The sequence below is a fragment of the Hetaerina americana genome, unplaced genomic scaffold (assembly GCF_022747635.1).
Source record: "Hetaerina americana unplaced genomic scaffold, ioHetAmer1.1.p SCAF_9, whole genome shotgun sequence".
Lineage (NCBI taxonomy): Eukaryota > Metazoa > Arthropoda > Insecta > Odonata > Calopterygidae > Hetaerina > Hetaerina americana.
Genome location: NW_027287538.1, coordinates 56,474,797 through 56,498,192, shown reverse-complemented (window position 1 = coordinate 56,498,192; position 23,396 = coordinate 56,474,797). Strand labels below are relative to the sequence as shown.

The 23,396-nt window shown below is 36.6% G+C and overlaps 1 protein-coding gene across 1 annotated transcript in view; it reads right to left on the bottom strand.

Moving 5' to 3' along the window:
* LOC139698728 (protein turtle homolog A-like) overlaps nt 1–23,396 on the bottom strand; it is a 577,577-nt gene that overhangs the window by 235,920 nt on the left and 318,261 nt on the right. The window contains exons 3-4 of the mRNA XM_071597621.1: nt 7,855–8,069; nt 4,786–4,896 (exon numbers count right to left, since the gene is read on the bottom strand). Coding sequence (XP_071453722.1) covers nt 4,786–4,896; nt 7,855–8,069 — 326 coding nt within the window. The remainder of the gene's footprint in view (nt 1–4,785; nt 4,897–7,854; nt 8,070–23,396) is intronic.

Sequence of the window (23,396 nt, the reverse complement as noted above, 5' to 3'; positions counted from 1 at the left end):
TGTACAAAGATACAACAAAATACAGTTCTAGTTCCCTCTTATCTCATTCGAGCAGTAAATTAATGATATTTTTCCATAGAAATGTAAGATATAAATTAATAATAGGCTTTGGAAAACAAAATACGACTTAAACTACAGAAATTCTACATGTATGATGGAAGGCAAATCATATTTTGTGCATACACGAATCTAAAGGTCAGACATTTGCTAAATGCCTCTCAAAGACATTAAACTATATTTAATTATCTTTATTTCGCTGCCATGAAGTTCACAGACTTATGAAGCTGCCTACATATACATGTTTCATATCCCAGGGATAAAGTAAATTAATTAAATCTGCGAAACGTTACTTGAATGTTTTCGAGGTACCCTGACTGAATATCAAATAAATATCGATTGTCCCGTTCCGTCATAATAAAACATAAAATGAATAATTCACAATATCTCATACGTTTTCGCATTTCTCCTGCGCTGCACAACGTCACATGAGCATTATTATTCACGTATCATTCCACCAACCTCATTTTCATCTCGGAACTATGCTTGGAAAGTTACCGTCCCCAGGACGCAGAATCAAGATACGGCTTTATGCGCGAGTTATTTTCGGAGAACCCATCATCGTGCATGGAAAATGTATGTGCAGTTATATAATTTTCCTGACCGTTAGGTTGATAAAAAATTTTTAAATTGTTCCACCATTTTGAGGTCCAGTCGTATCCATGTCCACTGCCACAGAGGAGAATTCCGCATTCTTTGGACTATGAAATGTCTAGATTTATAGCACATCCACCTTCCGGAGGAAAAGGCCCGTCTCACAGTGTGGCCATAAAAAGTCCTTGCCGCCAAAATATCTCCTAGGGCTCCTTTTGAAAAGAGAGTCTTACGAGAAAGTATTTTCGGCATCCGTTCCCAAAAACGAGACGTGCGTTAAGGTAAAATTATGGTGAGCAATATATATTCTACCTTCGTGGGTTTAGACATGCATCGACATCCTGGAAATATTGTATTCCGGGACATAAGTGCAGTGCTTTGATGCGGCGATGCCTGAGATTCATGGTTCTACCAATTCATCTGCTTGAGCATCAAGGATTTCGAATCAAAGCGTTGGTTTTTAGCAGATTTCCAAGCTGTCGTGTTTCATAATCATATTTTAAGCCTCTCATATTTTTTTGTGCAGTCACTGCCCTTTAACTGCTTCTTGTACTTCCCATTATGCCTCATTACGTAGTCCTTATGCTTATGTTTCTTGGGTTATGGTATTTATAATTCTGATAGACGGAAAATGTAGAAAGTTCATTTAAAAACATGATTTTTGAGATTGATCGAACATTGTAATGACAATATCAGGAGCATTTCAATGACATTATCTCCATATGTTACCTAACGATTGCTACTGTGCAGTCATCTCAAAGAACATATAGTTTCCGTTTATTTGCCAAATTATATTTTAATATTTTTTTCCTTTTGGCCTTTGTTGGATTGGAGCTATAGATAAATTTATTATGATGAAAAATATATCGACTTTTCATAAGGGTAAAATACATCCCTTCTGGTATACAGATATATAATTAGTCTACCTTACAATTCATATATTTAGAAAATATAGTTCCGTGATATATTCGTTTTTTTAAAGGTCATGTAAATACAAAACTGAGATTTAACTATAATGTATGAAAATACACTTTTGATCTAATAAACTGTTTTTGAAACTGACGCAATCGAAGGATTTCATAAATTTAAAGTACCGTATTTTCCCATCTATAAGGCGCACCCAATTTGTATAAGGGGCATCCAGAACTTTGTAGTTATCATGAATTTGTATAGATACCGCGAATCTGTACATATATATTGTGAGTAAAAATATGTCTATATCCATATACTAATAGATGATAAGAACCAATGCATACATGGAATCATAATTGCCTGTGGGTATATCTACCATCACTATACAGAATATTAAAGCCAAGTGACTGAAATTAACTGCAAACAACAGAAGGATATAAAAATAAACAATATTTACAAGCCAACAAAATATGCTGCCTTACTGCATATTTCGCTATGGTTTGTTAGTCAAAACAGAGACATAGGTTTGCGGGCCCTTTAATTTGCTATACAAATTAACTTTCAGTAAATCAAATATAAAAAAATAAAAGAATGAATGAAATGGAATTTTCTCGTTTTGTTTGCTTCACTTCATTTTGTTGCTATCGGCGCTCAGCTGCTTTAGACACTCTCCAAGTTATGTGGAAAAGCAGTTTACATGGCGATTGTTTAAAACCTGTATTGAGTTCAGCTTTTGTAATTTAGAATTTTCTCAAGAAAATCATTCATGAAGAAAAATATCGCAAGAAGAAAATCGTATATAGTGATGTTAACGCTAGAAGTCGTTAATATCGCGAAAGAAAAAGGAAATCGGGAGGTACTATGCATTAGAATAAAGAAGTACTAGTCCTACTTATTAGAATGAATGTCGTAAAGAAATTATATGTTTCTTCTTTTTCTCTTGGATTTATGAGATGAAATAACTGCAACAGTAGTAGATCTGTAGAAAATCCAGATAAATTTATTTTTGCGAGACTCTCCTTTAAATTATTGTGTACATAGATACGTAAATGTTTGAATTTTTAAAAATTCTCATTTCACATAACACGCATCAACATTTTCTTTCGATCACGTGAACATTTTTATACAGATAACGCTCGCGTTCTCGATGGGAAAATACGGTATTTAAATTTAGCACAATATAGATGATTTTGTGCTCTCCTCTATCTCATCCTTCTCAGAGTAAATGACCACAATTAATTACTTTCCTATAAGCAATCATAGAAATAGTAAAATTGATGAGAAATTATTAAAATTATTTTTTGAACCACACACAAAAAATTCAAAGAGACCTCATTGCAAATGATGACCCAACGGGGTTGAAGAGAAATAGTCATGCACAATTCTCTTTCCGAATATTATTTAGCATTGCAATCCAATCATTAAGTAAATTACAAAGCTTTTTGAGATGGTTAAGAAATTTTTCATAATATACAGTTGAACTAAGGGTGAATCAATTAGCAGAAAGCCCTACAATTGAAGAGTCATTGAAACAATATGTTTCCTGATTAAATTCGTGCGACCCTTTGAAGAATGCTTATTTAAAAAAATTATCTTCACCGTCTTAAATAAATAAAAGCGAAGAAAATATTTAGCTATAGCTATCTATATACCGAAAACATTATTAAATGCTGCTAACAATTGGGTAAAACGTTGAGAATCCTAGAGAAAAACATAAGAGAAGGTTTTCAAATATTATTAAACCCAAATCCCAAATTATTTAATTACCAAAATATTTGGAATAATGTACGCGTATCTATTTAAAATTTATAAATACATAGACAGTTTAATAGTAAATTAAAATGTTAATAATATACCGATTTGATTTCGATTACAGATCTAGCCTTAATTTATTATTAATTTATTAATGTTAAATAATTATTACGAATAATTGCCACTTTTTAATTATTGAAGCCTATCCTAATTCAAATAATTGGCATCTACGACAATTTAGAGTAGAGATCCAAGAGATATCCAGATAATTTCAACAAATGCGATTCGATTGCGGAGAGCTCTGAATCCATATTCCCTCCAGTCATTTTCTTCCTCACCATGTCTAGAACTTCCCCGTTTGTTTTTCTTTTAGTCCTCTTCATCTTGTTATACTTCTTCAAACCCGAATTCCAAAAACCTCAAATGTGCGCCTATCTAATACACTAGCGGTGGCGGACAGTAATCATGTAGATAGTAAGAAGGTAAAAGTGTTCAGCGGCGTCACCCGTAACCTATCTCAGGCCCTCCAGTCAGTTGCTCCAACGTGAATCCAAGAGACATCTTTACCCGGAATAAAAAGAATACGAAATTACGAAGAGGTATTCATTGTTTCGAGAGCTCAATACTGAAACATTCAATATTGAGGCAGGAAAAAATCTTGCTTTAACGGGACTATGAACTCATTCATGCCCAAATTGTTGTCCTATGATACATACGACCTAACAAAGTTACAATACATTTTTCTGAAATTTTTTGAATCGGAAACTTTTCAGACGACGCATATACCACTTCAAATCTAAACTTATCAAATGAAGAAAGAATATAGTATACCGCATAGTGTGCCTTATTTCATCATCGTAATTAGTCAGCCGATTAAGATAAGCAAAGAGACGTATAAGTTTTTACGTATTAATCATAAAATGACCGTTTCCTATTTCCCATTGGTAGAAGTAGAATATGTGTGAGCGTGAGTGGATGCCAATGGCACGCGTGCAAAGAGTAAGACCGCCGCCGGGGGGTGAGGTCATCCCTGGAGTAAGCTGGCCATCGGCTAGCCATCAAGCCAACTCAGACAGCATTAGTATACGACCTTATCGAAGGTAAGGAATGAAGTGTAAATTCTTAGTGAAAGCTCTGATACCATCTGTGCGTAAAAATAGAAATTTTTATTAAAAAAATAATTCCAAAAATATATCCGAATTGGACCATGCCAATGATACTACTGGAATTTTAACCCTAACTGTCCCAAAAAAACCCTACTCTCTACTACTTCGGTGTAATATGTCCCTAAACAAGCAAAAAATTAATTTTCAGGTATAAATAAATAAATATACATATATGTCAACAGATAGAAAATATATATGTAAATTAATGTATTACATATATATATATATATATATATATATATATATATATATATATATATATATATGAGGACGGAAGAGGTTAATGGTAATCCAGGGTACTTACCGTCAATTACGTGGCAGGTTAGGAACATTTCATAACCCTCTCGGAAATGTGCTGCTGAGCCGGTGACCTCATCTCCATTAATGTCATATACAATAGGACGAGTGGGAGGAACTAAATAAAAAAGGGGAAAAAACGAAATGTGTTAAAAAATCAGTTAATAAAATTGATTGGTGATCATATGAAAATATTTAATAATACAGTAACTTGCAAAGTATTGGTGCACAAGAGCGAATAAATATTAGCAGGTGGTCTTTTTATAATTAATAAATATACTATATATGATAAATATAAAAGAAATAATTATGAGAAAAGATAAATTTTTCATACCAAACAATATTCATTCCGTTTACGATTTCCCGGAGCATGATCCACGCTGTTAAATACCAAGCTCCATATCAAAGCTTAAACAACCGTTGACAATGCTACGCATGAACACTGCATCATCGCACCACTCTTTTTGTCCCACCTCTTTTGATCATTTTGGTCTACTTTTGAGGCAGGTAAAAATCTCCATTTATTCTAGTTTATTTTACTTTTAAAATTTGCATTTTTTTCCTCAAAAACTTTGTTTTGTGTTCATTATAAATCACGCCCCATACCAATTACACCGATTTAGGTATGGGCTCAACAACGCTTTGTAACCCTTTCGATATCTTCAGAATGTAGGCCTGTTTATCTGCAACCTTAACGTATTGTTTCAAACCTCTAATCTATTTTACTTCTATCACCAGTTCTTCCTATCGTTTTTTACCAAATCATCCCCTTATGGCTTGAAAAGCAGAAGTGATAACGGACACTCCACTCATACCTTCTCTATTAGTCATATCATGACAAGTATTGAATAACGCGTGCCTATCTCCTTTTGTAGCAAGATAATTATCCCCTGATTAATCATTTTTCCCGCTATCTATCCTTTCATGAGGGACCCTGAGAACTCCAAACACACAGACGAGCTGATTGCTAACCTTAAGAAAACTTCCGGCCAAATTCCATCGTCATTTGAGCTACGATCAGCCCATGCATTTACTTTCTCACAAGTTTTCCTAAACGTAAAGCCATTTCACGGAAATTATATCAATTCCCACGGCCTTATTCTCTTAAAGCCTATTATGACTCACAATAAATAATTTCTGGGCCTCAAATATTCTCATCTTAGTCACATTCTCTTCCAATATCCAACCTTCCTGTTCTAATGTCTTTAGTATATAAAATCCTCTCTCGATTTTTCCATATATCTTTAACCTTTCCTGGTTCCCTTTAGAATTTATACTAAGTATTTTTTGTAGTTAGTACCTATTTTTCCTTCTCATTTTTTACAGTAATTTAGCCTTCTTGTATAGCGCATTAATTTCACCTTTGCTCTGAAAACCTTCCACTACCTCCAACTGTGCTCTTCACCAAGCCCATTTCACTCTATTTTTCCCGCATTAGTTTATTATTTTAATCTTTGAGTTTTTTGACTTAAATCTGTACCGCAACTGAACATTCTCTCATGAGTTAACCACTTTACTTGTTCTATTTACAGTTCTTATATTTTAGTCGTATTTTTCTACATTCCTTTTGTGATATTTTCTGGTTTTTTTCGATTGTGCCCGTCTCCCTTTCCTTACTCAAAATGTTCTCAGCAGCTTGTTGGCACTCCTTTTTTTCGTCATGGTTAATGCTTCTACAATTCATTTCCTCGTCTGTCTTACTTATTTTGTACTCTGTCTTACGTTCATATTCATAAGTTTTAAATTATGATCTGAATCCGAATCTGTTTCCTGGAAACTGAGTGGAGTAAAAACGCTGGTTTTAACATTGTTCCTAGACAAAATAATATGACTGACTCTCTTAAACGTAGCATATATACGCTTGTTTACAGGCATGGGATTTTTACTAGCATGTTTTGCTATGGCTTAACCCTGCTTCCAGCATAACTCTGTTGCTTTCTACTCGCGGCCAGTCCTTATCCTAAAGAGTCCCCAGCATCATAACCATTTCTCCCTATGCCTTTCTCGGGGTTCGAAATCACTATCAATATTTTACTTCCAGGAACACCCGCATTATTTCCCTCTTATTGATCGAATAACCTACCCGCTTCCTCCTCACTAATTGTTCGGTAACATACAGGCTCTATACACCTGTAGAGAGGTGAGCGATTGACTGAATTCTTTGGTCTAGTTTTACTTCTATTATTTAAATTCTGTACCCCTTTTTTCCTATATTTACTCGGCTTCTTAATACCTTTCGTTCAATACTATTTACCTGCAATCTGACTCTCTTCCTCTTTGCTGTACCTCTCTTCATAGCTTTCGCTACAGAGTTCTCTGCTCTCCTTTCAACTTATTTCACTCAAATAGCCGAAACACTGGAGTTAGGCGCCTTTACATCCACCACAGATCTTCGGCGTACTTCCTATCGTATGTCTCATTTACCCTATCTGGTATGAATGACCCTAACAGGAGAAATCATGAGCTTTAGGGGTCTTGAAAAAGCAGTAGATTTTCCACCATGCCAAGGTTTTTGCCCATTGGAAAGGGACTGGTTGTATTTGGAAGCTGATATTACTCTGTATATATTGATTACCATAAAATGTTAATTTTTAGAAATTAAACCTTAATATACGAAGAATAACACCAATGAGGTTAGTAAGAGGAACATGAAAAATGCTAATGAAAGCATGAGGAACCAAAGCACAAATATGTGTCGTAAAATATTTTTTTTAACGGGGACATGGGTGCATAAAAAAATGTTGTTCGGCCATATTAATAAAATGGAATAGAACTATGTAACTTGACATAAAATAAAAACATAATAAACTGCTTGAGTGCAAGGCAGAATGAATTAGGGTGAGGAATTTAGGTAAAAGAGATTATTAAAACAGGGGATATCAGGAATCTCAATAAAAGAGAGAATCCACGTGTATTAAATATTCTATTGGATGGTTACAAGAGAAATATTTAATGAACGCGGTTATATGCTTTGCATGAAGTAGGAAATGAGAAATATTTCGCTAAAACCCAGAATTAGGCTTTCTTGACTGATATTTTTGATTAAGAAATGCATCCATTCTCATATGAAACTCACCAACGATGCTCAGGTTAACTTTAAAGTTTCGTGAAGGGGAATCTAAGAAGTCGATGCGACACCTGTACACGCCTTCATCGGTGGGAATGACTTGTGATACCCTCAGCGTGGCTGTAGTCGCGTCGTCCCCAGGGTTGAAGTGCGCCCGGTTGCCCAGGTCGCTGGTCATCGCCCAGTGAACGGCCACTCTCAGCTCGCCGCCCCTCGCGTCCAGACTACGTTGATGAAAAAAGAGCATTAAGATTAATACACTTCAATACATCATTAAATATATTACAAACTTTTATAAATACTTTCAGATAAAATGGGTGTTTTCAGGAAAGTACGAGGAGCATTTTCGCCCTCGTTTTGAAAACTTTCTTATTTTTAAATATGCGAACTTACACATTTTAAAGTTGACACTGAAAAAAAAATCAGGCTTCATTGATAATTTTTGGGGAATAACAGTTCCTTCCTCTACCCAAAAAATGATTTGCAAGACATCAATCATTAAAGTGACTAACATCACACGCACGATACTGACGGAGTCCTTGGTCATCATCCAGGTCTGATACAGAAACATATCAGATTCGACATGCCCTCTGCCTCCATTATATCAATAGCTGCTGAAAAAAGTGATTATAAATGATAGCATGTTTTTTTGAAAGGAATTTGTAGTGTGCACTGCAATGAATTTTATTGCCAGTGTATTTATTTTTAAAATTAATTCTATTTTCGGTGAGTAAAACCTACAAATGTAACATCCTCGAGGTAATAAATGGGTAGCAAAGTGTAAATGAGGAGGCAGAAGACAATAAAGTTGAGAAATGATAACAAAATTCCCTGGTTTGAAGGGGAGCCGCGAAGCGAATCAATATACTTCCAATCATTAATGAAATTGGAGAAATGGAAGCAAAACATGGGCGTTTTAATAAAGGCACCTTTGGTCAGATGAAAACAACCAAACCATATATTTTCTTAATTATTTTTTCCGCAAAATGACAATATTGTATACTCATAGTGTGCACAACATTTTGCTTAGCTATTTGCATTAAATTTGATACCAATTTAAACTTGAATAGCATTTACTCGAGCACCTATTGCTTATTCTTCCGTGTTCATAGTACGAGGGTCATCCGGAAAGTAGTACCCGTTCGTGAAATAAAGACACAAAAGTAAATATTAACAAACATAAAAAAATTTATTTGAAAGAGGATACTTTAAACTACTTCTCAACATAATCTCCAAGCAAATTAAGGCATTTGTCATAACGTGTGACAAGTTTCTGTATTCCTGCTGCATAGTCCTTCGCCGCCAGCTCATTGAGATACGCGAGGGACCCATCTTGCACAAATTTTTGCATAATGCAGATGGTGTTTAACAATTTCATGAACAATTGTTCGAGAAACATTGGGAAAATGCTCACAGATGTCATCAATTGTGACGCGCCGATCGTTCCTCACGAATTCGTCAACTGAGCTCACCAGTTGGTCTGTAATGACAGACGGTCTCCCCGAACGCTCATCGTCGTGTGTGTTCCCCCTCCCCATGTTGAAGTTGCGACACCACCGCCGAACAGACGACTCGTCCATTACATTGTCTCCATACACCTCCTTTAATTGGCGATGAATATCACATGGGCGAACGTTTCTTGCATTGAGGAATTTAATCACTGCCCTCACTTCACAACTGGCGGCGTTCTCAATTTTTTTAAACATTGTAAACAATCACAGAAACAACACAGGCAATGCTAGCGTCACGCAACTTGGCTCAGAGAAGGCAGACAAGCCACTGAAGCTATCTGACCTCGTCCAGCGGCTACTCGCGTCGTCAGCACTTCATGCGGCACGAACGGGTACTACTTTCCGGATGACCCTCTTACTAAAATAGTAAATCAAAATTTAAATGAATCAATTTATCGCTATTGTAATTCCATTGTATTTCTTATATTAAATCAACTTCCCTTCATCCTTTGCAGCATAATTTTCAAATTTAAATGAATAGGGAAAATATTATTTCTCTACCATAGAGACATGAGGAGAAATTGCGTGAGTTTCGTATATATCTTGTTGTTGGGACGGTGGGTTTTGAATACTTCAAGCAATTACATTCCGAACACAATTTAGACTATCTCACAAAATACAGGGTTTGTCCGGAAAATAAGTGTACTGAGCTCAGGAAAAAAAATTATTACACTTTTACATATCTTAAGCTAATATCCCTCAAAATAGGACCCTTGTGAGTCGATACACTTGTTCCAGCGGCGTTCCCATTCCTGGAACGCTCCCGCGAAGGCATCATCGGGAACCTCTCGAAGACACGCCGTCACGGCCTCTTTGACGGCGTCCAAAGTCCCGTATCGCGTTCCTTTCAAAGATCCACGTCTCGTCACCCGAAACAACGTCCTCTAAAAAATGTGGATCATTTTTGCAGTGATCCGCAAGTTGTGTCGCGATTTCCAAACGATTGAGTCTTTGATCATCACTGAGCACTTTCGGCACCAACTTTGCACAAATGTTTTGCATCTGTAATTGCTCCCTAATAATCTCGTGCACTACTGTTTTTGGCACATTACACTGCTCTGCTATCATCCGAACACTAAGACGACGATCAGAGTTCAGTACATCGCGAACTTTTCGCACATTTTCGTCGGTGAGTGTCGTTGATGGGCGTCCAGGCCGTGGTTCGTCGTCGACCTCTTCTCTGCACTCCACGAACATCTTGTGCCACCGAAAGATCATGTTTCTGGAGATGGCTGACTCCCCTTAAGCCTGGTTAATCATACCGACAGCTTAGGTAGACGATTTCCCAAGCTTTACCGCAAATTTGATGGAATAACGCTGCTCCAAAAACTTCGGCATCGCGTTCCGTGACGTGGGTCGAGCGTGGAGGTTCGCGTTAACAGAGCTCCTCACTACACCACAGCTCAGAGCCGACTGCCTTTTTCAGCGTCGCTTGCCAACATACCCCCCTCAAATCGCAGCCCGTCAGAGCGGTGCTGGGCGCGCCTGGAGCGGCGGGAAAAAATCAGTACACTTATTTTCCGGACGAACCCTGTATACGTGTGCCAAAATGATGGGTTATCAGGTAAAAAAACCGTACGCAATTATACTGTTTTAAATGAACGAATGTTAAAAATCCTCACTACGCTTATGTTGACTTTTTGAACAGACCTTTAATTTACAATTGACTTGTCAAAAACAACTCTTTTCATCTTCCATTTTAATATAGCTGGGTTATACTGCGTTTTATACTAGTAATCCAGCCTAATGTGAGTACAATTCAAATGAGCCATAAGAAAATAAGTTAGTGACTTATTGATACAGTAAAACATTTTTATGTTCATTAGAGAATTTAACATTACGGTTTACAATTATTGAGGTCTGGAAATCCTTTCTTATGCAGCCAGTTAATAAATGTTAAACTTTTACGGCTCAAAGGGAATCATATAAACATGGATCAGATAAGATACTTCTAAACCTACAAAGAGCGAACAATTATGTGCAAATATTAATTTACGAGTGTTGTTGGGACAATTTCCCTGAGCAAGGAAAATTGTCCCGGAGTACTACAGAGGAATACCCTGAATAAAATACAAAGAAAAAATGAATGGCACCAAATCAAAGAAAAATAAAGACATGAGAAGATTAATAAAAGGGAAAACTGAGTTAATAGTATTGTCAAATCCATGCCTGCATTTTTTTTTAGATATTGATAAGATTATTAGTCAGTAATCCAGAGGTAATAAGAAGTATAGGCATTTTATTGGTAACTTGGAACCAATCTTTCTGTGCAACCTCTAATGAAGATATACATCCAAATAGTGACAAGCTTGAATAATGTTAATAATAACAGGTACTATCTAGGAACTAATAGTATCTTCTATTTGTAAAAGCTTACTTATTCATTAGTAATTTGAAGCTAAAACTCCACCGAAATGAATGAAATAACAGCACCAATAATTTAATTTATCCATAAATCCAATATTTCCTTGATTGCCAGGAATATTTAAGCTAACACTTTCCTGACTATTTCGACCTTAAATTTAGATAATAATCGATCGAGTGCGCTTCAGTGAGAATAATGGATGGTTGGGTATCTCCCTGGAATGTGAATATTTCACAATTAAACCTATATCAGTATGATACCATATTTCTTCTCGCATTTCTTACATTTTCTGTGAAACATTCTGCCTCGGAAGGATTTAACCTCTCTTTGCGTGCAATATGATTTGTGGACGGCACTTAGACAGGAATAGAAAGAGTAAAAATGAAGGGAAAATTAAGCAATGTGTCCATATTTGGACTTCTGCTATGTTTGAATTTAAATAGCTATTGTCAATCTGGTCATTGACTCTCAACCACGAGGATGATACGTACGGCTCACATAACCTAAAGCATATTATAACCCACATACATTTCACTTCCTTTAACTTAAAGGGATGGCAAAGTTAATGAAGGACAATAAGAAAGAAATAAACGCCAAAAATTTACTACATTGATTGCATACCGTTCTAGCTTTCAGGTATTCAGTGATCTTTACAGTCTTATTGACAGCTTCACTATTTTCGTAATCTGTTTGAGTACTCGCAATTATGTCATAATAAACACCGTGAAACCAATTTAGAAACAATGGCATGAAAGGTTTTCACTTTTGAAATTCTGAGTTAACTTTCCTACTGTCCTGATTCATGCAATATAACCTCCACTCACTCATGCGAATAAAGTTCTCACTGAAGTTAGTCATATTTCGGTAAAAATTGTTATACACGGTTAATTACGTTGAATCATATAAAAGTTTTGATGTAAGTATTTCACCATTACTACAATTGATTTACCGTATGTTTCCGATTTTGTAATTTAAAATATCAATAACCAATTGTACCAAAACTTGCAAGGTCGTAATAATCCAACACTAATAATTTTATTGCAAGAAAAACATGGAAAATGGAAAATGTTTGCTCAACCATAAAAATGAAATCAATTAAATGATCAATATGTAAGTTAAAGTTACAAAGTGATCAATTTTAATAAAATCTGTCCACACTGAATTTTCTGGGGTAATAAATATTTATATTTATATTTACTAGCTGCATGTCTAAGAGATGGAATAACTTGAATGAAAAGTAGCTATACTGCTTTCTATACATTTTCTTGTAAAACCTGCTTCTTGTAGCTCTATATCATATTATTCATTTATGGACATCACAATTACGAATATTCATCAATGATTTGATATATATGTTTGTCTCTATCTTCTATCGCCGCAAGGCTTTTGAGAGTGAAAAATATTCAATGAAAGTTCACTAATGCACAACCTAGTAAATTTACAAATGATATCTAGGTGTTATATTAAAATATGATTCACTCCAATCATTGAGCCCTTGTATTATTACAAGTCCTAACTTCCCAATGTTTTTTCCATCACCTCCGGTCGAGATGAGTGATTTATGAGAAATTTAAAAATAAAATTGTAAAAGAATCTGTATTTTTTGGCCGTATTTGAGAATTTAAATTACCTGCTCGAATTATTATAACGTATTAGCATTAATTTAAATATATTTTAGTTAAAAACAAAAATAGCAGAAATATGAACATTATTATAGCAAGGGTGAGCATGAAACTAATGCATAGAAGAGTATTTCAAAGAGAAGCTACCCAACTGAAAGAAATATTGCGACTAAGTGGGAGGATCTAAATGATCCATATATAGTATACACCTAGGCCCCAGAAAAACCCGCGTAGAACTACCTCCACAAAGATGGGAGTAAGTTATTTGGCTGAATGATACACCTAAGGTAAACTAAGGCAATCTCACTTCAGAAATTCAATTAAAATTCTTTTTACAACTGCAACATTTGCAGCCACGAAACTTCGAAATAAAATTGTATTTCGCGCGAAGTAATTCACAAGCCGAATAAATTATCCACTTCCCCAATAAGTTAAGTATTACATAGGAGATAAAAAAGTTGGGACGGTGAACTTCCATCGCACGCATCATCGCTCTAACGCAAGCGGCTTGAGAGGCATCTCCCGCTCCGCGAGCGCTTTGACATGTCGCCGTGGAGCAAACGGACTCTCATACGATGCTATTTTCCCCAAATTCTACTTTGCAGATTGGCGGCGATCGCGTCCTCTCCGAAGGAACCTCAGACACCCTCTAGGTCTCACCCAACTCTCGTCAAAGGACTGCCACCATCGATGCCGTGTAGCTCATTAAGACTGCCACTCACCGCACATACCCTTACGAGGATATGAATTAATCAATAAAATATACTCGTATGCATACATATATACTTAAGTGTACACACGATCTAGAGAGAGGTTCTAAATAGGTTCAGTAAACTTCGGGGAAGAATTTGTCTCTTACTGAATTAAAAATTGAAATTTATAATATTTTGATCATAGAGTTTGGAAATGGTTCCTGTAGACGATATTATAATTTTAAAAATAGTGACGTATTACCTACCAGCATGTTCTATAATTTATTTACCTACAAACATGAATTTTAAGGGGAGGATCCAATGCATCTTGTCTGGTGTATTTATTAAGTTTTAAACCTTGGTGTATTACACGGAGATAACACTAAAATATTGCCTATCAACTACACTTGTAAACTTTTATGACGCCAGTAGAATTCAATCATTTCTTTTAAACTGGCACTTCAAGCAGATTTGTTAAATTATTGCCATTATTAAAGAGGGCTATATTGTGAATGATAAATCATTCTTCGGTTATTTTATGTACTTGTATGCTCAACATAAAAGCCGGATAAAATTTCATCAGAATCTTTAAAAAACCTATCACAACAAAACCCTTTTTGATAGGTACGACAATTGTACTTTACTTGCATTTTTTATTTCCATCGTACTTTAATTTGAATAAAAATCGATGACCAAAGTTTTGTTAGTCCAAAGCTTTGACTATGGATAATAGGGCATCATTCATTGCATCAATTCATCCCTTCGACGTGGTATTCGGATAATCCTTGTACCTGCAATTTCATAAAAATTGGAAATTTAAGCGTAGCCATTAAGTCATATATAACAGCAGCGTTGTGGATTAATTCTACATTGGATTCTTAATTTTTATAATGCATGTTTTAGTATGTTTGTAAATACTTTTGCGTGCATACACAAAAGTCGAAATTACTAAATGAAACTGTGACTACGTGACTATACCTGTATTCACCCTAATTAAAGAAAATGGAGAAATATATAAAAGGCTATATTTTTTATCTCTTGATAATATGTATAAAATTTCTAAGCAGATATACAGGAATAGTGTGACCCCTATTATTTCCAACTCAGCTGCTAAAGAAGATCGTAGTAACATTGTAAGTTTAAAAAATAATTCTGTTTTCTGTCTCATGTGTAAATTGACGTTGAACGCAAGGCTTAAGCACCACTATGTGCATATGCTTAATGCATCTGCATATAAACTCATCCGTTCTCTTCCATATGAACTCATATATACTCACAAAAAATACCTTGCAAGCATGTATGCGCACTCGCATTCATCCCAATACCTCAACCCCCCACTCCTCCACCCATGAGCCGTACCCTTAGACACCATCCGTCTGAGCCTTGAGGCCATCAATGTGCCCGAGGTGGCATCCACTTCATCCATTTGCGCCGAGCGAGTGCAGTGGAAGAGGGTCAGGGTGTACGGAGAGTCTAGGTAAGGGGAGGGCAGGGCTGTCGACAGGCGGGAATGGGGGTTGGGGTTTCCACCTCGGGCTGCGGAATGGAATGGTGAAAGCGGGCGAGTGACTCCTGGTGTGGGATGGGAAGTTCCTTTTCGGCGCACCATCATCCCCTCTTTCCAACATACGACACCAAACCTACGACGAGCGGATGGGACTTCGTCCTCCGTGATATTCGCCCTGGGCAGCAGATACAGACCTTCTTCCCGCCCCCACTTTATCCACAGTCAAGGCAAGATCCCACATCTATAGCACACGGAAGCCGTGCATTTCGGAGAACACGCCCCACTTTACCCTTCTCCACACCTCTCTCTCTCTCTCGTTCCCCCTCCTTTGGATGCACCACGGCTTCCGCCTTTGCTTCGTGAGGAATCCAATCACTGCGTCTCATATTCCACGTACGCCTTGGATGCTAGCGGAAAGACATGGAGTCAGCGTGCGAAATATGGGCGACCTTTTGATTTTGGAAACTAATTTAGAAATCAACTTAATCCAAAATGATGGCAACATTCTGTATAGGTATCTGGCGAAATAATAAGTATACATTGTGATATTCTAAAGAATGACGAAAAGAAATATTCAACAGTAATTTCTTTCGTATAAATTTGCTTGTGGACAAACAGCGCGAGACCGGCGCTTTATTTCAGCTTTTTCAAAAGATAACTAAAGCTCTGAAAATGAGCATGCAGTTAGGACATAAGATATTCTTAATTAACATCAAATCCTAAGAGTGTACGATTAAATATGACGACACTATTTGTAACCGGACGATGGTAATTTTCTATGACACAATTACACAGTGAAATTTTAAATTGGCTCATTCGTTAATATCCTATTTCTCTTGGGTTCATACTGACAAGAAATTTTGCCATGCATAATAATTCACACTGTAAAGCAACCAAAGGCGATTAAATTTCCCGCCCGTAAACAACTATTTCGGAACTAACTTAAATATTTTCTTGCCAAATAACGAAAGTGTAACTACTCATTTACAAAGTAAAAGCAGGTAATATTTTTATTGATGTGAACGTGTAATGCTTACCTACAACTAGAGAGAGTTCTTTTACTTCAAAGGTTTATTAGAATGGTTTTATATGGCTCTAAAAACTAAAATCGACAATATTAAGTTTACTCTTGGGGAGCTATCGTGAAAACCTAAGGTAAATTTAATGAAACCTATTTACGAGAACTATTCTAGCATAACCAAGCACTTTGCCCCAAAATATAACGAATGATATGAAGCCTTTAGAGGTATCGACTTGTTTAAATGACACCCAGCAGAACCCAGTTGTAGATATCGTTCCAAATTGTAAATACTAGTGTTAGAAGTATACCCCTAGGTGACATTCAAACTTTAAAAGTAGAATACTTTTTAGCCATTACATTTTCTGGAAATAACCATGAAATCCTAACAGTGAATAAGTTAAATATCTCAAGGTAAGTTTAGAATCAAATTTAGACTAAATCGATTTATTACACAAGATTTCGGAAAAAATGCTTGTTTTAGCTACCTGCAGAGACTTTGAGTCGATTCTATCTGTTGATTGGTATATTTTTCGATTTTATTTTTTGCTCAAATATTTTCATTTTCTTGCTTGAGTTGATGGAAACTGGATAACTTCGTGAGATTCTTTCTATTTCGACGGTTAATTGTTTGCACATAAACGGCAAAACCCCTTTCACTCATAAAAGTCTTGACTAGATACTACTTAATTTACGTTCCACCGAAATATTTGTGACGAAATAATATGGAAATTTACGTTGAACCCAAGTTACCTCAGATGAATTGTAAAATTATTCTTTAGCCTTTTAGACCATGTGAATATATTAACGCAGTCAATCTCTTCCGAAAAAGATTCATACTAGTATTTGTGCACTTATTTATAATGCTTTCGTTAAATATACTTTGTGCCAATATTGTACTCATGTGGTGATCCATATGGTACGACTCACATGGGGGTATAAATTCTTTTCGGCAACTAACAGATCATCTGGAAAATTAATGATGCCAGAACCATTGGTTGAGTGGATAGCATTAAAAATGACCAGAAATATTATTTAAATTTGCCATAGCATTTTGTATAATGCCTACAGTTGTAGCAAGAATGTGCATTACCTCTTTGTACACACCGTACCCTTCTTGTATCAGGGCCTCGAAACAGGAATGGGCCCACGGGAGAGACTCAACCGAGCCCGCGATCCCATCCAGCGACTGACACATCTCATCTCATGCGGGGGTAGGGCGTCCCATAAACTCCTCACCCCCACCCGTTGATTGGTGTACTAAAAAGGGATGGCAATTTTTTTACTCCTCTCAACCCGTATGTTCGTCTCCCCCTCGTCAGCGAGAGCAGGAGGCCACCGTTTGGGTGTGGGGGTGTTGGAGGGGGACCGTGAATAAAACATTCCTCCCTCCCTCCACGCCCCCCTCTCAGGAGGAAAAGGGAGCGCTTTTTGAAAAGGGGAGGGATGCTTCCGACCGCACCTCCATTTCCACTCCACCCCATCTCCCTGACTCACCTCGTCCCTCTCGATCCGCCGAACTCTCCAAGCCCGGAGCGAAGGTATTTCTATTTTTTTTGGACGGGCAAATTCGGTGGGAGGAGGAGAAAAATTTCCAGGGGAAAAAATGAAGGTTTTGATGATGGAGGAAGGTCGGACCGAGGCGGCAGAGTATTTGGGATTATTATGCGATGAGAGGGAATGAATTTTAACCACCCTTGCCAGACGCCCGAGGCTTTTTATCCCTCCCATTTTTAGCACTCTTGCCGTTTTGAGGTATTGTTATATCGCAATAAAGTGTTGGGGCTTTACATCTCCCATCGTTACTGGCATTTTTTTTGCAGATCCCCCTGTGTAATATTTTTTCCGGGGTGGATTATAGGTCGTTTTTCCATTCACCATTTCTGCGAAGGGTTAATATTTTCCTCCGCTAATTTGGTTATCCCCCAATTCCTAATTGCTTTGGGGACAATATATTTTTGTTATTTCTGACGCCAGCTTACCTCTTATAAAGTCCCATTAATGATATGGATTTTGCAGGATATTAAAGATGCGTCGTTAAAGAGAAAAAAAGGCCTTTCAAGTGGTTTTTACCAACACTTTCATCAAATGACGGAACGGGAGCCGTGAAAGGGTATTAAATGGGGATATTTCATTCACAAATCGTAAACGGTGCAGAGAAATGGTGGAAAAGTGTGACGTTTATGTTGATTATGAATCGTCCTCTCAAAAACTTTAGTTTTTGGTGTAATCTAACGATTTAATTGTTTTGCTGTGGTAAAATTCCTTTCAAAGAATTTATCATTGAGCACCTAGTTTATGGTCAAATATGTTAAAACTGATTCTATTCAACATAAAATCACTTTTTGTTGAATTAAGGTCAAAGTTCAAAACAATGAGATTTACTTTGACATACTGACCACATTTATAATATTTTTGAAAGGTATATGTTAGAAATGGAATTTATCAAGGCATTTCTAGGAAAAGAAATGGTTTAAAACCATTTTCCTAGGAGACTTAAGGTATTCCAAAAAACATCCGGTGGATGATAAGAATGATGAGTAAAGAAATCATTAAAGTTGTAAGCAGATAACAGAGCGTTTAAACGCAGAGAAAATATTATTCTGAGTTTTCATTTTTTTATTGTTAGTTAACATTTTTAATATTACACCTGTTCGCTTTCCTTATTCAATCTTTCTGAAAGCCGATAGTTTGTTATGTGAAAATATTTCTTTATTAAAACGTGATTAATTCTTACTAGAAATAGGTGTTTACGTAATGCGTTCATGAAGCCATAATGATCACCAAAATGTATTACTGCTGATATGGTGGTATATTTAGATATTTATTAAATATATGTTACAAAATGAGTTACTTTAAAATATGAAATTAATCTTACAGAAATCAACTTGATTTTAAATCACCTCTAATTACATTGTGATAAGTATAGAGGGTATACACCTGCCCTCATTTTCCATATCGCCATTTCCTTTAGTCATGCAATTGTTTTAAAACATCCATCGGAAGTGAATATTTTGAGATAATTAAAAAAAATACATTTTAATTCATGTGAGGAAATTAATAAATCAGTGTTTTAAAACCTGGTGTACAAGTGTATGACTTTATTCTTTCCATGAATAATAAAAAATTCATAAATTCACAATTTTAATCTAAAAGCTACATATGTAACAGCGGGCATGAATTTACACCTTGCTCAATTGTTCCATTTATGAGAGATATCCTCGAGATATGGTCTAAAAATCACGAGTTCCGACTGAAAAGTTTTGCTTTGTTTCGGAGGAGGCTGGAACTGCAAAATAGCATCCCTTTTCTAATATTTTTTCCGCATAATTTCATTTTGGAAGGAGTTTTATTAAATTTGCATCTCGTTGGGTGGGGAAGTAAATGGGGTACAGGGTGCAAGACCTTAGCGACGCAGCTTGAATTTTAAATGGCCGAAATTTCGGACTTACCTCCGCGTCGGAATGGATACGGCCGCACGCCGGGATAGGTAACCAACCTTCGGAGTAGAACATAAACCGTGAGGTAAGGAAAGAGGCCAGAAAACAAGATATCGCGTGAGGTCGTCGAGGATCGAAGAAAACATTTCCTAAAGAGGACTACATGAGTCTACTATGTCAGATAAACGATTACACTGAGACAACCAGCTGTTCTCTTCGAATTCAATCCATTTCATGGGAAGACATAACCTATTGGTAAGTATAGAAGGACCATAACAAATATGTCAATAAATACAAAGTTAAAATTATATAAATTAACGTTAACAACAGCGTAAACCATAGGGCACCGGCGGGAATACTTAAGGAAGCAAAACGAGACCGCATTCTTAAAACGCCGAAGAGGAAAATGACGAATTGGGAGAATTTGTGATAAAAAACCAGAATCTGGCCTTAAAATTATTCAAGATATTAGGCTTATGAATGTTACAATGCAATAGCCTCGTCTCGGTAAATAAAATAGCATATCATCACTGGAAAAATATATTAAAATGAATATATTACGGTGGGATTATAAAGTTAAGAAGCAAATGGGAAAGAAAATACTTAACGGTATTTTGTTATTGAAGGAAATCATCAGAGAAAGGATCCGTAAGCAGCATATAAAAGAAATGAGTATGAATAATTTCCTTCTATTGATTTCGTTTGTGAAAAATCTTGTTGAGAAGTATATTTGCCTTCAAATATACAATCCTTATCTAATGCATAGCAATACGTAATGCCATTTTTTAATTATTGATAATTTTTCAAGGGCAATAAAAATTAACTTGAAATAAAATTGAAATAAAAATAAAATTTTGCCTTCGGAAAAACGTTTTGCAAATATCTATCCCTTGGAACTTAACATAATTGACATTGCAGAATTTCAGTTTACTAACTAATATCACATGCCAGTGCAGCATATTTCCCAAACTTGACGACTTTAACGAATCAAAAATAGAATATATACACGTGTATGTGTGAGTGTACACATATTCTGGGATCGTATTTTAGATTTAAATCATGCATTGTAAACCTGGATTATGTTTTTTTTATTTTGAGACAAAAATATAGTGACTGCATTTAATCTCGGACACAGTAAATGATTGTTACATCACAGCTGATATGTGAAGAAAATTAGATCACTTTTTGATGAAAATCTAGACACCAAGAATATAAATTAGCAAAAATCGCCCATGCGACATAAAACTGTTTTTTTTTTAACCTTTTAAATAACTTCGACCGCTAATAACTAAACCATATTTATAGCTTTAAGTTATTATATTCCATATACATTGCAGACATTTATAGACACATTCTAGATATTCATGTATTCAATATGCTTTTAAAAGTAGATTCCACCAACTGAAATTATTTTCGGCCATACTACGAACGCTCTACCTCAATGAGTAAAGACCATATCACACGTACGGGAAAATTCACCCCTTTCGCGTTTGTGCAATCATTTCCATGGGTAACAAGACCCTCGCTCCTAGATTCCGTGCCCGAGACCAGTCACAAACGAGAAAGAGAATTTTTCACACTGTATCTCGAACGGAGAGCGAGATGGCTTCATACGAAAGGCTCATGTGAAGAGTCGCGGGATGAAATCCACCACTCCCACCCTCCTATCCCGCACCCCACTCAATCCCACCTCACATACACACATTCCATTTTCCATCCCACCCGGAAACTCGATTCTTCTGCGCCGGAAGTCGCCTAGGGCGCCACTCCTAGTTTGATGGTGGTCCTGGGAACCAAAAGAGGACTGGGGTGGGGGTTGAAGGGGAAGGAAGGCATGCCATGAAACGAGCGCTGATGGAAGGGTTATTGTGGTGATGCATGCCGGGAAAGGGGTGCGGAAGGAGACGGCATGGAGGGGGGGAATAAAAGGGCCGGAATTGGATGGAAGAGGGTTTCTTGACTGCTGCAGGTGCTTGAGGATTCCGAGCCACTGTCTGGCACAGTCATACGCGACGTCCAAACAGGAGTGCGCCATTATCATCCCCCTCCCTCCTCAGTGAAAAAAACACCCTCCCCCTTCACTTCCGTCTCTGCCCACCCTCCCGAGCTTTCGGGGATAAAAAGGAGTTTTTCACTTAACTTGGTCGCATGCCCGCTTCTTCTTTCCCCTCTGCTCCTTCCCTTGAGCGCGTTTCCGCGTCCATAGTTGCACAACATTGCTTAAGGCTATTGGGAGAGCACGGAGAAAATGCGACTCATCTGAGTTAATTTTTACTCACGACAACACCTCACGAGGATAATGTTTAATTTATATAAAAGTATCTGTCTTTAAAGGCACGGGTGGTATACCGTCTTCTTTCTTAAACATTCGGAAAACTTGGTTAGCGGCGGTAGAAGAAAAGGTACGGCGTTCTTTCGGTTCAGAACTCCTGAGAAAAGTGCTGTGAAATCTGCATCGCTAAACCTCATTTACCGCCTACTACTGGATGCCTTTTCGGTTCCCCACTATACGGCTTACCCATGGACTCTCTAGCAGAGGTGGCAATTAAACGACTCGAAGCACTCGACTTGTGCTTCTAATGCCGCATACCGAGAATATCATGGATCCCAAGGGTGAGTAATGAAGACGATCTCCAGCTAATAGGGAAGAGTAGGGAAATTATGCTAACGACAAAGGAACGGCAATTGCCTTAACTGGACCATTTATACGAAGCGACAAGTATTACATCCTGTAATTGATGCGGGAGGAACATTTGAGGGAAGTGGAGGTACCAGAAAAAATAGAATATATCTGTTCTTGACTTTGAGAAGATAAAGCAGGAAATAACCGGAGTGGTGAATGGGGAAACGGCGTTGATTAAAAATGGCAGAGTCCATGGAGAATTTAGTCTAACAAGTGTAAGAAATACATATTTTTAAACATAACTAATCCAATTCAGAGGTAATAAAAAGCACTAAAGATATGCTGTAATTATAGAAGTACGACCTAACTCCGCATGTTTGAAAAATAATTTTGATTATTTATGAATAAATAGACCGTGAAAGGAGATTTTCCGATGGGATACGTGGAACACTTTTTGTTCATTATATTATCAGATTTTATTTTATTATATTTATATATTATATTATCTGATTCAACTATGTGGATTATTATCCACAGACTCTTTTATTTAATTCTCAGAAATCTATAAAATCACATTTTGGTACTTTAAATACAATATGCAAGAAAACTAAACTATAAATGAATGAGTATGCAATATTCACTGCTGAAACTGAAAATTCCAAAAAGCAGGATTAATTTTATGACGGGTTTCTTTCGGTGAAAACGGTTATTACAAGGTAATGCAACATTTTTAACGGAAAAATCGACATATTCATTTACGAACATTTTAATTC